The sequence below is a fragment of the Magnolia sinica genome, chromosome 12 (assembly GCF_029962835.1).
Source record: "Magnolia sinica isolate HGM2019 chromosome 12, MsV1, whole genome shotgun sequence".
In the NCBI taxonomy this organism is placed as follows: domain Eukaryota; kingdom Viridiplantae; phylum Streptophyta; class Magnoliopsida; order Magnoliales; family Magnoliaceae; genus Magnolia; species Magnolia sinica.
The window spans coordinates 34368018-34385585 of record NC_080584.1 but is presented as its reverse complement, the minus strand read 5'-3'; the positions used below and the strand labels follow the sequence as shown (position 1 = coordinate 34385585).

The 17568-nt window shown below is 38.3% G+C and overlaps 1 protein-coding gene across 1 annotated transcript in view; it reads right to left on the bottom strand.

Moving 5' to 3' along the window:
• Nucleotides 1–1910: 1910 nt before the first annotated feature.
• The window catches only part of LOC131221213 (transmembrane E3 ubiquitin-protein ligase FLY2-like), a 39722-nt gene continuing 24064 nt past the window's right edge, over nucleotides 1911–17568 (bottom strand). The window contains 9 exon segments of the mRNA XM_058216396.1: nucleotides 1911–2442; nucleotides 2546–2662; nucleotides 3491–3819; nucleotides 4980–5147; nucleotides 9327–9420; nucleotides 9577–9636; nucleotides 9731–9888; nucleotides 13338–13424; nucleotides 13510–13576. Of these exon segments, the coding sequence (XP_058072379.1) occupies nucleotides 2341–2442; nucleotides 2546–2662; nucleotides 3491–3819; nucleotides 4980–5147; nucleotides 9327–9420; nucleotides 9577–9636; nucleotides 9731–9888; nucleotides 13338–13424; nucleotides 13510–13576 (1182 nt within the window). The 3' untranslated portion in view covers nucleotides 1911–2340.

Sequence of the window (17568 nt, the reverse complement as noted above, 5' to 3'; positions counted from 1 at the left end):
CAATGTGGTTAAGGAATGGTTGAACTGTTATAACTTATGATAATTATCATTAGCCAATTCACCACATTGCATGGTAAATCGACCTATGTGATTTATGGTTGATTGACCAGTGTCACTGGTGAAAAACGCGAAGTCTAGTCAATAATTCCTGAACAATTAATACTATCAATTGATCCATTCAGGATAAGGTTTGTGATATACTGAGGTAGTAATGCGACCGAGAACTTGACCTGCCACTTCTTGGACTAATTGCATAACCTGGTCACGATCCAAATATTAAGGTTTGGTTCAACCATTAGTAGTGGATATAGACCTACTGACGACCCACCCACCCCCCCGGCATTCCTTGATTTCTAACTTCAGGAATGAAGTTTCTAGCCTCCTGCTCAAGTCGCCTGAACTCGACAGGCGAAGGCGCATTCCACACACCTTGTATTGGAGTAGGATATGTATTCCATTGTGGAGGATTTGGTAGTAATGGCGCCAAGTTTCCAACTTCACTGACCTCAATATTTTGTTGAGGTGCAATAGACGCCCTCTCAACAAGGATAGCCACCATCTGGTTCAAGTTCTCGGTCTAGCTAGCCATCCACCTATTGAAGGGGTCTACCTGCGCCTGCTCTGTTTGAACTCGCACTTGCTCTGCAATATGCTGGATTCCCATCTGCATATCGTACAGCCCAACTGATATCACCTCGAGAGGATCGCTTTGAGGTGATGATGCCCAATCCTGGTTTAGAGGATTAGGCATTGGATTTGATGGCGATCTCAAGCATTTAGGTGTTGCTGCACTTGCATTTCTTCATGGTGGAAGCAATGTAGAGGGTGTTGTAGGTTCATTTGCCGTAGAAGAGTTTCAAGTAACCTTTCGGTTGAAATTTCTCAAGTTGAATTAATTGATTGAAATTTCTCAAGTTGAATTAATTGATTGAAATGGAATCACACCAGTATATCTACCAAATCAAGTGTCCCATCGGACGTGTCAAAAATTGTTCTCTTGCTTTCAGATTCAGTCACGTGTGATGCGTGTGGGCATGCTAGAACTGGCAATGCGGCTTAATTCCAATCAAACAACTTTGACCCCAAAGCACATCTCCGAGAGAACTTGTATTATAGTAGAAATTGGCCAATATATGAGCGTAGACTTGGATTACAGCTAAGGATTATCACTCCTATTGTAAGATTAGACTATTGGTTACGCTAAGGAACGTAAATGATACTTTATGCTAAGGGACAAAGGATAATTGATAGATTTGATTTGTTTGATTGGATTGGTATGAGACATTTTGCTTCAATGAACACCTTTGCTATTTATATAGATTTCTTTGATATAGCAATCTAAATACCTTTTCCCACGTCCGACGGTTATAGCAACCGCTTTAGCACCACTCCAGCCTTCCAAACTCTTCTTGGACACTGGTCCTATTAACCGCTTCAACACTGTTTTTCTCTCGACCACGTCTTGCTTTTGAGTTTTTCAGTCACGCTTCATCTATAGATGACGTGTACTTCCGCATGTACTTCCGCAACATGCGCTCGAAGATAATTCGAAGATATTAAATATGTTGTATTTCTTTTGCATTGACACACATCCCTTCCTAATTGGCTTTCCCAGTAATGTTCGGAAACAGGGTACACCACTAACAATAAAAGATATCGCATAAAAATGATGCAACTCTTCAGCTGTTACACAATGATATCAGAGTCTATGGTATCCAACCAGCCCAACATCATCTTGTGGCCGACTAACCAAATGGGTCTCTTCATTACGTGGCAGTACAGATGATACCAAAAGAAGAGGAAGGCAACGATTCCATTCAACTTACAGTAGCCATTCTATTGCATTCTCGAAATTTTTTTCCCTAGGACAGTTGTTAAGATATGCGGGAAGGCAGCTCCCAAATCCCTGGTTATGGAAACAACAATTTTGTATTGAGATCATCCTGTGAGCAATATTATATACGTTGTACAAATAATACACTAGCTACAATTGGTGCGCCACATTGACAGTTTAGAGTTGAGATTTTGGTGGAAGTAAAAGAAAGAAAAGGAAAAAGAAAAAGAAAAAAAAAAAAGAAGAGGGCTTCCAGTTTTGCCTTTAAAAACGTATTTTAAACACTTGTGCCCGCACTTGCAATTTACTACCTGAAACCCAAAAATTAGTTCTCTTCAGGAGCACAACAACAGCATCGAACAATCATTCTCCACCTTTCCTAAAGCATTCCCAAAACGATAATGAAGGAATTGTTCCATGCTTCCGTCGGTACCCGAGATCCCTTTGTAAGTCGAATGCACATCAAGAAACATCTGTTGAAAATAATATACAGAGGATTATAAATCCTAGGCTGGAGGCAGGGGACGCCGGCAAGTCGGGCATTCCATCTTTATATCCATCCATCTTTGTAAGCAGCCGGAATGGAAGAAATGATCACAAGGTGTCACCTGCAGGAGGATGTGCATTTTTTTACTCAGCAATCTCTGAAGCAAGAACAACAGAAAGGGGAAAGGACAATTAAAGAGGAAAGCAGTGAGATTTCGATCGTACCATGCAATCGTTGGGTCGCTGTGTCAGATCGATGGCAGTCATGCAAATAACACAGTCGGTAGCATGACTTGTGCCATTCTCTAGCCTTCTATAGTAGCTATATTTATCAGGTAGGATCTGCCAATCATTATATGAAAGTGAGCTTCTGAAGGAAAAGCAGCAACTGTTTGGTGAAACAGTAGCTTAATTAAAAATTCAGCACCCACGAAAATCAGCCAACAGTGCTTTTTAGGGGAGCTACAACTTACAATGGAAAGAGGACTCAATCATGCAACTGCAAATTGTGTAGAATTGTTTGAGTAGAACGGTGTGTGATAGTGCAGAATGATGTGTATCTGCAGATGCATGTGTGTGTGATGGTGATTGGGGGGAGGTGCAAATGTTTTTTTGTGGACCTCACTCTGACCGTCAGAAGCACCCTCCCTCGTTTGGGCATGGACCAAAAAATCAGGTCAATCTATGACTAAGGTGGGCCACATGTTAGGAAACAGTTGAAGTAGAACACCAACTCTTTATTTAAAATGGGGCCCACCATGTTGTCATGTTCCATCCAACCCATGTACCATATGCATGGCTTATATGGAACCAGTGGTGGGGGTTCCCCTGAGCTGTTTCTCGTAGTGGGACCCACCAGAGTTTTGGATTGGATTGAATTTTACGAGCCAGGGTGCATCCAATGGACAATTCGGATGTCGCCAACACATCACAGTGGGCTGCGATCTTTTGGTGAAAATACCATGGAATCATTTTCCTCCATGCCCATACAATGTCACGGTGGGCTGCGATCTTAAAGTTCAATTCACTATAAGAACATGTTATGTTTTATATATGAATTATATGTTGTTGACAACAAAAGCAAGTAAACCAATTTCACAAAATAGATGCATCTGTCAAGTACACTTCGAGAAGCAATACAAGAAGCCAATGATTAGAGAAAATTCAAACCTGACGAGGAATGAACCACCGAGATCCGAGATAGTGTTGAAGAAGAAGAATTAATGCTTGGAGACACATGAAAACCCCCAAACATATACACCAATTCCTGTCCTGCTCAATGCGCACGAAGTTGCTTGGGCAACCAAAGACATACAATGGAATTGCTAATCGTGTTACAGTCATGCCTAGTATGTAATGAGGATGTAACGGTTTTCTGGTGTCGCGGATGACATTAGTGACTATTTGAGGTACCCAAAAGGAATACATAATGAGGAGAATGGGCCGCAGGAAGTTATGGAGCTCATACATGATCAAAATGCCACCCAAAAGAATGCCATCTGCAAAAATCAGGAACATTGTTAGCCATGATGATCAACCAGAAAAAAGTCCACGTTAGATAACCTGAAACTTCATTTATTTAAAGGGAATTTATTTTAAATATATATCATTACAAAACATCAGGTTGTAAGTCTGCTCATGATCATTGAATGTGATCTTTTGGAGAACAATCTAGGAGTTCAGTTCATAAATGAGTTTTTCATTGAATTGATTTGAAACTAGAGATTTAACTAATTACAGTATTGGCCAATACTATCAATATTGCATGAGCGCTATGATATACAGGGGAATTATCAAATTCCCTAGTATCGCCCAAAATATCACAATGTATCGCTGAAATATCTATACATTGAGATATTTTGCCACAACCGTTTATAAAAGCCCCCTGAATCACTGATGCATGCGATACATTGCAATACATTAAGGTATGTATTGGCAATACAGTACGATACAATTACCCCTGGGTAAATTCGAAAAATAAATTGCAAAAAGCACCCCACAAAATTCCATTTTCTCCTGAATTTGTCTGGGAGAATCTGTTTCCATACTTGTATTGTATGATTTATGAATTATATGAACTAATTTTGTATATAATTTGCGTCACCTCTATCAAAAAACACACAATTTAGGACCATACAAAGGAAACTTATTATGCATACTTGTTTTTTAATGATCTTTTGAGTTCTAAGAGTTAATCATGTCTCTTTCAAAATATCCCGAAGCTCAGATGAAAAATTCAATAATTTTCTAAATGTTTCCCTCAAACAACAAACATTCCCCGAAACAGGTGATACCAATATGTTTCCATGTCCCATAGGTATGATATTGATACCGATATTTAAATCACTTTTTGAAACATTGCATGTGTTGCAGACAACTTTCATTGGGTTAGAAGTGGAGCAGCATAAAATAAAACCAAGATATACTCAATTTAATTCTCAAAAATAGACTTGTAATAAAGCTCGTTTTGCACACCAATCCATTCGCTTACAGACATGAAACAGGGCATATTCAGTGGGTTAAAAGTGAAGCAGCATAAAATTAAACCAAGATATACACATTTTCTCTCTCGAAAATAAACTTGTAACAAAGCTCATTTTGCATACCAACCCATTCTCTTACAGACATGAAACAGGGTGTATTCAGCAAGGTTACTTACAGAAACGGCTGTAGAGAACCGACAACTCACGCCTCATTGCTTCCCAACCTTCTCCTGTACCCATGGGTCTACTTGCCTTCCATATCGCAAGAAGATATCGCATCTCAAAAATGGAGAAGACAACAAACTTGAAGAAGGCAGCTGTGGCAAAAGCATTAAACAGAGATTCTGTATGCAAACATAATTCAAAATTTAGTTAAAACACAGGTATCATAAGTTAAATGTTATTTTCTTGAATAGAATCTTTATTAAAGACGTTGCATCTCTAGAATGGAGAAGAAAAAGACTTGTAGAAGGCAGCTACAACAAAAGCATTAAATGTGGGTTCTATATGCAAACATCATTCAAATTTAGTTAATACACATGCATCATAACTTAACTGATCATTTTTTTCTTTTCTTTTCATTTTTTAAATAAAACCTTTGCCAGACATGAAATACAAGGAAAAAAATAATAAAGCCAATAATAAAGAATGCTGGAAACATGTGTAAGCAATACCTAAAGCACAAAATCACTCACAACATCAGAAAGGAACAAAACAAGCCCAATAGTTTTACATGTTCCCCTAAAGAGTAAGTATATCAATGAAACTAGAGGACATGCTCACCAGAGTCGGTTCTTCTTCAACCAAGGATAATAATACATGGGGGGATGTAAGCAGGCACTTGAGAGCTAATTGCATGTCTGTGGGATTATAATTGTTTAATTGAGGTTTTATGAAGGTGTGTTAAAGACTTTTATTAGATTAGAAGTTGATAGTGGTTTTAAAATAGGCAGATTGAATAACCATCATCGTCTAAGCCATATCCTAAATTAAAGTGGGGTTGGCTATATGAATCATCTTCTGAAAATAGACAGGTTGAATGAAGGCTTATTTTACGGAATCTTAATGCTGTTTGGGATAAAAATACAAAGTTGAATCTAGATTATATGGACGGATTTACTTACCAATTACCTCAATAATTACCGGAGGTTTCTTAAGGGTCAAATTATCTAAATTAGAGCTATTTAGTAGGATACTGGAACAGTCCTAGAACTGGACAAACAACAATTCCTAGGAAAGTCTTATTAGGGTCAATTGCTGTTTGGTAAACACAATGTTCTATCCTAGAAAAAAAAATTATACTCTTACTTGGTAAACACATGCTATTTTGGAAGATAGAACTAGTCGGAACAAGAACAAGAACAAGAAAGGAAAGATCCACCACTAATTCGGCGATGACACAATTCTATTCTTTGAAGCAAAGGGGATGGTGGATAATTTGAGGAAGATTGTGAGATGCTTCGAAGTTGTTTTGGGGATAAAAGTCAACATTTGTAAGAGCGAGATGTTGGGAATTCATGCATCCAAGGAAGAAGTGGAGAGATTTGTTGGGGTGTTTGGTAGTCAAGTGGTATCCTTTCTAACAATGCATTTGGTGCTTCCTCTGTGCTGGGAAACCTGCAAAACATCTTTGGGACACGGTCATCAAATAAATTGAGAGGAAGTTATCCAGGTGGAAGATCAGGCACTTGTCTTTGGGCAAGCATATCACCATCATTAAAGCAACCTTGTCAAATATGCCTCTCTACTTTATGTCTATGTTTAGGTGCCCAAGGTGGTGGATTAGATAGAAAAGTTGAGACGGGACTACAATAGGTGGTGGATTAGATAGAAAAGTTGAGACGGGACTTTCTATTGTAGGGAGCGGCAAATTCGAAGAAATTTCATTTGGTGAGTTGGTACGAAGTGTGTAGGCCAGAAGGAGGTGCAGGCGTTAAGAGGTTGGAGATGGTGAATCAAGCTTTGTTGGAAATTGGTTATGGAGGTTTGGAAAGGAGGAATGTGGTAGCAACAAAGTATTAAGTCAACGAGTTGGTGGGTTAGGGACATATTGCTATACGGGGCCTCAAGGTTACAGAAGGTAGTAGAAAGTGTGGCTATTAAGTTCGAGGAAGGTGTTGGCTTTGCTGTGTGGAATGGTGAGAGTTCATTTTTGCAATATGTTTGTCTAGGGGAAATGCAGCTCCGAGAGGAGCTTCCAAGGTTGGCAATGATTGCTACGGAAGCCAATGTCCCAGTAGCTAGATGCTTCTCGATGCTAGGTGGGGTTGGGGTGTGGTCTCCCCCATGTAGAAGAAACCTGACAGAAGAAGAGGTAAGATGAGTCTGCTCAACTTTCAGGAAGGCTTCATGGTCTTCTACTCTTTTCGATGAGTCGGACGCCTTGGCTTGGAGGTGGGATAAATCAGTTCGATTTTCCATGAAATCCTTTTATAGGGCATTGGTCCAATTGGGCATCAGAAGTGAGATTGGGCTTTGTGGATTTTTTATGGCACTACGGACATGGTATGCCATTACGTAAAGGTAACGGTGGCAATAGTTACACGTTACGGGGTCGTAAAGACCGTTACAGCCCTCATAACGGCCCGTTACACCCCCCCCCCCCCCCCAAAAAAAATAAAAAAACACACACACACGCGCGCATAAAGGTCGTAACGGCCGTGTAGCGATCCATTACAAGCTCGATACATGTTATTCGGGGTTTTTTTTTTTTAATAATAATAAAAAACAGACCGTAACGACCATTAGGAGGATCGTAACATCTCTTACAACCCGTACCATAAAGGTAACGGTGGTGGCCATTATGGCCACTGTTATTACAAAATACCTTAACTACAAAGTTCCTCTGAAGGTCGCAACATTTGCTTGGATAATGGGAAGAAACAGGGTTTTTACTATTGAAAACCTTCAAAAGTGGTCAATGATAATTCCAAACATGTGCCCCAAGTGTATGCAGGATGGTAAATCACTTGTTTATTCACTACCCGTTCGCTACATCGATGTGGGATAAGTTCTTCGACCTCTTTAAGGTGAGGTGGGCAATGTCGGAGACAATAGATGGCTTGTTCTTTGCTCGGCATGGAAGTGGAATCAGAAAAGACGGCAAGGTTCTTTGGCGGCTTTTCTTCTGGCTGGTCTTCGGCTATTTGGGGGGAAAAGGAACAACCGTTGTTTTAGGGACAAAAGTGGTTCGGTTTCCGAAGTGTTTTGTAGAGCGAAGTTGGCGATATTAGATTGGGCTTCTTCTTAGAAAGATTCAGCCAGTGCTTCATGTACTTACTCCCTTAGTGTTACCATTTCTTTTCTTTATTTAGGGTTAAAATATAAACAAGACATGTTGAGGGGCATAAACAACTTTCTTTCCCATTCTTTTAGTTCTCTTAAGAAGACATGGAGGGACATAAATAACTTTCTTTTCGATTCTTTTGTTTCTCTTACATTATTTTTTTTCTGCTACAAATTTAAGTGCATCACAAAATCCTCGTCTTTGCAATGCCCACCTTCTACACAACAATCTACCCAATATGGCGTAGCCAAAACCTCAAGCTTCTTTGATATGCAATAATCAAACAAGACTACAAGGGTACACCATTACTTTATCCATCCAGCTCTATTTTATTGGAACATCCTCCTCCGTCTTATCAGCCTTTCAAATCATATGGCAAAGATAACCCCCCACAAAAACCCAAAAAATAATAATAATAATAATAATAAAATAATTTTTAAAAAATAAAAATAAAAAATAAAAAATAGAACACTTTGAGGACTCTCCTGGATATCAATTCATCTATACCTTGCTCCTGTGACTATCCCTACTAAATTCGACAGATTACCTTGTTTCTGTGAATTTTAAGAACATCTATACTCAACTCCTTCCTCCAAACCTCCAATTTAGTGTTGGCCCCCTCTCTAGTCTTGAAGACCAGCACTATCAGCAATTATGCAGTGAATACTAACTTCAGAACAGTGCCATTTAGTCCGCATAGTTAGATTTAAATTTCATTTATTGATTTTTAGATTGAGATATTCTGGGTGACATTCTGAAATCAGATGTCGGTCTGAAATGGCTTAAAGCAGGTTGGTTGCTCTGTTAGAGCACTATAGCAAAGTTCTTAGAAATAACAGGAAACAATTACCCCTCAAGGATGAGTGGAGGAGAATCTGGGTGCTGGAGCAGCAAACTGGCAGTTCACCAAATGCTAGGAAGTGTGAACAACCAGGAAGTGGAAGACATGACAAGATGCTGATGTGGGAATGGGAGCTGGATGGTTCCTCCAACTAAGCTTGACACAAGCAATTGAAAATCCAAGTGATCGAAATATATAGTTTTTCCCCACCAGAAAAGGAAGGAAAGTGCACCCTACGGAAATGTATTCCTTCAAGAAATAGTTGAAATAAGAAATGTCAAGTTCTGTGCAAAGAGAGCAGAGCATACAGGAACTAGTGGACTTACATGTGCTCATATATTCCCTTTATTTAAGAAAAAAAAAAAAAAAAAACCCCCACTATTTTACTGCACTCACCAACTAGTATCCCAGCAGTTAGATGTAAAAGACAGAGATAAGCATCCATGATGGCTTGCTGTCCAATCATCAAAATAGAAACTTTAGCAGCACCCTGAAAGAAGTAATTCATAATCATATAATCAGATAAATACTTCTGAAATATTCTGCAATTAAATTATTGCATAGACACAATGAAACATTTAACTATCATCATGCCTCCTACATATATTTCGATGATATTCAACAAGGATCGGCAGAAAAATCTTACAGATTGAGTATTGCTGTGTTCCATTTGTCGAATCAACAGAAGAACTTGAAGAAAAGAGACCTAATGTTTACAGTATTAAGGACTAATGCAAAAAAACCAAAATGATAACAATAATGGGAAGATAATCACAGAAGTTAAGCTTTGCAGAGGATACAAATGTGACCATCAAGGTATAATTAACCGCTTTGTTGTAGTAGACCTCAATATTGACTGAAGTTGCATTTAGAACAATCGGGGACAAGCATTCTCCATCATCATCCACAGCAGGACTCTCCATTAATCCTTCCAAATGGTAATGATCACGATCTCCATCTGGAGGTTCATAGAAAGAGAATTAGCAACTGAAGCTAGATAATAAGTTGAATATATTGTCAAAGTAGAATAGTATAAAACTATAAATAAAGAAATAACTTTATAATTCCAAAAATAACTACTGATAAAGTCACAGCACTATTGATAATATATTCAACTGCATGGGAAAATGAATATCTACGCGTCCATGTATATTTGGAGTCTGCTCAGACTAGTTATATACATGGAATAAAATCATTCCTGTTAACTGTGTTTCATAAATTTACAAAACTGATGGTGCATTATAAAAAGGGTAATCATCTGAAAGGAAATGAAAATAGTGGAAAAATCAGGCAAGCCAAACATCTGAAAATATCCGAGTATTAGTGCTATGTTCATTTCAAGGTGATCAGCTACCAACAAAATTTTCATATTGAACTTCTCCATTCAACTTTTGTAGTTGTTGAGAAAGACAAACTCAGTCTTTTATTGTGTCATTCTTATGTTTATTGTCATGTGAGTTTAGTCCCACACCAGATACTTGTGGGAAACTGGGTTACTACTCCTATCTATATAAAGGGGCCCACGTCTTATAATCTAATGTGGTAGAGTGTGCAAGTAATGTAGGACCCTATGCATCTCAGAGCTCTAACCTAGTAAGAGTGCCCCAACCCTTCTCTTAATATAAATTCCTTGTGTTCTCTTTGTTTAGTTTGTTTAACATGGTATTTTGTCTATTCCATCTGTTCTTCTTCTTCATTTTCATTCATCCTATTGATCTATTGGGCCACCAGAAATACCTCCTCGATCAATAACTTCTTCATATCCTTGAGTAGACAAGACCAGATCTTCAAAGTCAAACTGAATGAAGATTATTAATCCACATGGGCAAATATTTTAAGGACACTCTTCCTTCTTGCATCTATACATATGCTCCCCTCCACGATAGTCGTGCTTGCGTGCCTGTGTGGTGGTGGTGTTAGGGGGTTGGGTTATTTGGATATGGGCGACGATGATGAGTGCTCTAACAGATTAGTTCAAATTATGTTCAACATCCAAATGCAAAAGGCCCTTCAAGATTTTTCCATGATTTTCCCTTCAAAATGCTCTGCATGTCCTTAATCTATCTATCAATAATTCTTCCCGACTCATTTAGCGCGGGCCAGCAGAGTAATGCACTATTACGGCACCTACTAGATAAGCAAAAAAGCGGTGATGATAACCAGTATACCAAATCCAGCACTCATTACGAGTGGGACATCTCAAGAGCATGGATATGGAAATCGAGGCCATGGTGGTTGTCAAAATGGGGACCGCGGTGCTTGGTTGTGGAAGCAGTGGAAATAGCAAGAGCTGTGAACCATTAAAATGTACACACTGCAGGAAGAACAAGCATACAAGAAAGACATATTATTGTCTCATCAGTATCGATCACAAATATCTCATTCTGCTTATGTAATTTTGCTGCTTTTCATGCACAGGTTCCTACTATTGCTGACAATGGAATAACTACCACACCTACTCCTTTTCCTCTTCTAGTGACATGGTGATTATCTCTTGGTCTGAGCATAGTAAGTTGCAAAGAGGAGTTCATCATGTCCACAATTCTAGCCATGGTGCTGATCATTCAAGTACAGCACCAACTGTTCAACGGAAAACTCAGGTACCTGTACCATCCACCTATCCTTTTATTTTCTTTTGATAAGTGGCGAGAGCTTATTGAGAAGAAGCAAAGAAATGCAAGAAAATAGAACATGAAAGGGGTGAGTAGTCAATGAAATACTATGCAGGACAAATCAAAATCAAATCAAACAGACAGCATTGGAAGCCCTACTAACATTTTGATAGGAATCCAACCATGCCATTATGCATTAGCATAGGAGGAATTACATTACCTACTCGTCGGCAAACATGTAGTTCACTGATGAGTTGGATTTCATGCATGTGACGCTGATGGTTCAATGGAAATCTCCCGTATTTAAGTATATTAATCCTCTAATAATTGGCCCTCTCTTGGATTAGTGTGGACTGGATGTGACAAATCACTCTACCAGAGTGAAAGTTTTGCATCATTCGCTCCCTTTTTTTCCACACCACTATTATTATCAAATAACTCAATTTCTCATGCCTCGTCCATCTCTTTAAAATATAGTGATCCAGCAAATAAGATATCCTAGAATGTCACAACGTGTATAATACATGCCTACATGGTGAGGACGTCTGTGAAATATATCAAATGAATATAAGAACAAGCTAGGGCCCAATCTCACATATCATTTCTTAATCATAAGAGATGAGTTTTACAGGGGGAAGATTAGAATAGAAGTTCAGATCTCCTGAGATATTACTTTAATTTGACACCAGGTGATAGAATGAATTTGTAATTTTTAATACAAGGAACAATGATAAATACCAGGACTCAAAGTGCATGAGAGCTAGTAAGTTAGTAACAGCTTGGTAAGTGTTTTGTCAAAAGGAACAAAATCAACGAACACTAGACTTCAGTAGATTTTCTTAATATTGACAAGAATATTCTATGAATCATAACCAGCTAAATGCTATCTCTTCAGATTGCAGCTCCTCGCCTTCCCCTTTGCCCACAAAGTCAGCCAAGTTGCAAATGAATTGAAATGTCATCACAAAGACGCTGCCAGTATGACCAATTGGATTTGTTTACCAGCTATTGCGATCTGACAGATTGCTAACACCAACAAGAAGTTTTAGCAAAGCACTAAACAACCGGTCTAATGTGAAAAAAGAAAACAGCACAGTCATCATTGATGCTAATGTGACTTTGAAACACACAACAAGGGTAAGAAACTTGCTAAGATCAAGAACCAATTAATATTTTATAAAACAGTGAGAACATTTACTTGATAATTGATATTTCCAAACAAAGTCTATAATAGAGTCACCAGCATTACCAAGATAAAATCAGTGTTTTAAATAGCGGTAGCGTGATGCGTAGCGCTCAGCCCTCTATAGCGTGTAGCGTAAATACGTAGCGTGTAGCGTAAGCTACACAATACTTCTATTTTTTTAATTTAAAAGTAGGTTAAATATAATAAATAGTGAAAAAAAAAAAGAAAAAAATTATAAAAATGCCTGAAAGATGATTCATTTTATCAATTCTAAGCATGTTCAAAAAAGTTATTAGTTATCATTTATCAAAAGCCAATCCACATATATAAGCCAAATCAAATAATTATCACATCAACAACTTTCTAAGCAAACCACTTTAATTTATAATGTCTAATTGAAAAGAAATAAAAATCCCATAGGTTAAAAGTATCAAGTATAATATAAGTGTCACATTCCTCAACATTAAAAACAAAGAAAATGTGAAAAAAAATAAATAATAAATAAAATAGTAAAAATATACGTTGTAGCTTACGCTACATTTCCAAACAAAGTCTATAATAGAGTCACCAGCATTACCAGGATAAAATACACATGCAAACAGCAAATACTGCCCAATGAAAAATGACTCTAAACTATATAAGGAAGTAACGCTGCAATCTCTAAATTACAGTGTTTCTCCATGTCATAAGAAAATGCTGAAATAAGAGAGAGCGGAGATTACAACTGTAAGCAGCAGGAAATCAAAAGGGGAATGTAAGTAGAGTGTAGAGACACCATTACAATTTTTCCTTCTCCGGATTTTATCCTGGGGAGACTCTTGAAACACCTGAGATGAGAAAACTCCAAGCTGTATGCAGAAGAGAAGCAATCATTAATCATAATGCAGATACCCATAAAGTCAACAGTGGAAAATTGTACAGCTGCATAAAATGGAAGAAAAAAAAAAGTCGGACACAACCATAGGAGAATGGTGTAAGATAAGTTGAGAATCAAATTACAGTTTGAAAATATACAAAATACTTTCCTGAAACATGCATAGACCACAAATGGTACTGCATACACAAGTTTTATCTTGCCGGCACGATATTGATAAGTAATGTCAACGTACTCAGGATACATTCAAACAACAATTGATAAGAATTATAGAAGAGATACAGACAATGGAAATCCACAAGTGTTTTCTGCCATTGGCCTTTGCTTTTAAAAAAAAAAAAAAAGTTGACAATCATAAAAGGAAATGCATACAATTTTATGATATTACTGAGTGAACTAGTAAAGAAACTTTTGTTTGGAATTGGACATGAGCATGTTCTCTGACATATCATAGATCAAGAGGAAGCTTTATATGTGGAAGAGTAGCTTTCTCTCATCAGGATGGAGAATCATGCAGATTAAGGCTGTCTTAATAAACCTCCCGATTTACCTTCTTTCCTGATTCAAATGCCCAGCAAAGGTCACAAATCAATTGGAAAGTATGCAGAAAAAATTCCTGTGGAATAACCAGGAAGCTGCCCAAAAATTCCATCTGGTTGCATGGAAAGAAATTTGCAAGCCTGTGAAATCAAGTGGCCTCAGCATCAGACCCATTCAGCAAATAAATGAAGCCTTCCTCACTAAATGGTGGTTGAGGATTAGGGAGGGTGATTTCCCCATCTTGAAGAGGATCCTTATGGACAAATATGGGGCAGTGGAAATGGGTGGGACATCAATCTTGCCAGTATGTGAAGTGGGTCGGTAATTTGGCTAGCAATCTCAGCAACATACAGCAGCTTCTCTAAATTCATCGGATACAGTGTAGGCACTAGCAACAGGGTAAGGTTTGGGGAGAATAGCTGGTGTAGTGAGAGTCCTCTTTGTTCCTCTTTCCAATATTTATAGAAGATACCCTACAATGAAAGCTTCAGCGGTGGTGAGTTCTATGACGTGTAAAAGAAGGGGATTTTCTTTCCCAAAAAGATGTTTAATGTGTTGTGGCGGAAGATGTTTCCAACTTGTTTATTCATTGCTCTTTAAGCAGACAAATCTGGACGCTCATTTTTCCAGAAATTCAGTATGATGTGGGTTCTCCTGAACACAGTCGCTGACCTGTTGCAAGTTGGTGTTCCGCTGCAGGGGGGCAGGTCAGGAAAATTCTCGGGCCAGTGGTTGTTAAAGGTGTTAATGAAGAGGAAGAGGAGACTGGAACCTGCTTTCTCAAAGAAAATTTTTCATTTAGTGTTTGAGTGGAATAGATAAAATAAGGCGCTGTTTGGTATTTCTATCCAAAGAAAATCTGGAGTAGACAAAATAAGGCGCCGTTTGGTATTTCTATCCAAAGAAAATCTGGAGTAGACAAAATAAGGCACTGTTTGGTATTTCTATCCAGTGGATATATTCCAACTGGGGGCATGTTGTCAGCAGGAGCTGAGGTCCATTGAGGTCTTCTGGTCACTTGCAGAAGCCCCAAGACAACAGCATCAAATTAAATTTTTACAGGTGCTCACTTGGGAACTCAGGGCCTGCCAGAATTGGGGGAATTCTTAGGAATAGTAGCAGAGAAATTCTGCTGGAATATTCTGCCCAACGGGTGTTGGCAGTGTTCCAATTATTGGTGATAATATTGGTATCATCTGGTCAAAGATACTGAAACCACCCAAAAAAAACAAAAATTTCCACCTATCGCTGATATTGTTAATAAGATCATTGATATCTAGCAATAATTTTGTTGATATTTCGGTTTTGTTTTTGTGAGACTTTTCTTAGGGAATTTGTTTCTTTGATGATTTTGACAACTCCTTTTCAGGTTTGTCGAATCAAAGCTTGGATTTGGGAGAGAAATCTCGCTTGAAGCAATGTCAAGCCGGAACTCAAAGGTGACAAAAAATCCTCAAAAAGTTTATTGTTTTCAAATGCTAGGATGAATTGACATCGAAATTCATGTCGATGCACGAATCTCATTCATTGACATAGATTTGTGGTGAATAAATCAACATTGGAGTGAAAAATGGGAGAAACAACAGTTTCCGCCATTTTTACCCCTAATTGATAATGGATCTGTGTAAATTTGATATGCTCATCAATGTGCGCCAATCTATTGAATTGCCATAAATTTTCCTCTTTTGGAAATAAAAAATTAATTACTTAAAAATATAAGAAAAATGTTTAATTGAAAAATGTATGTTTTTCATTGTTAATTAATGCAGGAATCTTATATATGCATGATAGTCGATCTATCTAGTGGATGCAAAATTTTATTTTTCTGAAATAAAGACATTTTTTGTTATTTTAAATTTGGAAAGATAAAAAAATTGTTTACTTAGAAAAAAAAATTAAGTTCTTTCATTAATGTATCGTGCATTACTTATGATGTATGTATGCATGCATGCATGGATGTCTGCATGGGTGCATAGGTATGGTGTATGTAATGAGCTGCCTTGTAACTCCATGTGGGTTTGAGGAATAGATATGTTTGCATTTTCTTTAGTTTGTGGATGCATTGCTTATGTTTCATTACTTGCATTGAATGGTATTTGAATGATATGAATTCATTTTGGTTGTAATTGCATTGCTTTTTCCAACAGCACATTGTTTACGCTCCTATTAAATGAAAACTTATGTATTGTTCTATGAAATAATTTTATTAAAACAACCACAAAGCAAAATTACAATAACTACAGCCCAACCATTACAACCCGCCTCCATGGCCGAGAACATACAATCAACCTAAGAATTTACATCAAACAAAGCCCCCTCGAAAACAACCACCTCCAATCTACTCATGTCATGGAAAAAAAAAACGGTTGTTCCATTCACCCCAAATAATTTCCATTAAGGCTAGTATACAAGACACTCACCCTTAACTTCAGCCTTCCTCCCTATGCCATGCACGGAAAACCCTTCAATAGACCTAGGCAAAACCCAAGAGATCTTGAAGAAGGCCAAAAACTTTTCCCACACCTGAGAAAACTGCAGTGGATGAACAAGTCATTCACCAACTCTGCACTCTTCATACACATAATGCAACAATTGAGGATCGCCGTCGATCTCTTTTGCAAATTGTCAATTGTCAATACCATTTTTCTTCCCATGAGCCAAAGTTGAACTGCCACCTGATGGGAGCCCCATAAGACCACACGTGGGAGGTAAACCCTAGAGGAATTGTCAATAAACTAGCTATAAAGAGATGTCTTCGTCTTCACCCATACCTTCACATCCTCCACACTCAAGGATGTCTGGGCACATCAAAGTCTTCTCTGTTAAGCAAATAAAGACCTTCATCTCCTCGTCTAACAAGTTCCGCCTGCAAGGAAGGGCCCATACTAAAGCATCACCCGACATGGAGAAGCAATTTGACAAAAGGATGCCCCAGCTCAGCGCAAGGGAAGCGAGCTCCGAAAACTCCTCTTGAAGAGAAACTTCGCCAAGCCAAAGGTGTTGCCAAAATCCTATTCACTTGTCATTACTACAGGAAAATCTAACCATTTCCTTATCTTATTCGTCATTTTGTCGATTGCCTTCCAAATTCCAGAGGCTCTATAGAGGGAAGAGTCCTTTAGCCACCATCCACCACTCTGAACCCCATATTTGCTTGCAACTACCTCTCTCCACATCCGATTCTTCTCCACTTCGAATCTCCATATCCATTTCCCTAAATGCCTGGTTCAACTATTCCAATTTCCTTATCCCAGCGTCCTCCTCCTAATGAGGCCTACACACCTCATCCCATCTCAAGAGATGAGATTACTCTTCACTTCCAACCCTTGCAATAGGAAGTCATGCCTCAAACTGTCCAATCTCTCCCTCACCATCGCTAGACACTTGAAGAGGGGCATGAAGTACGTTTGCATGTTCGTCAAAGGC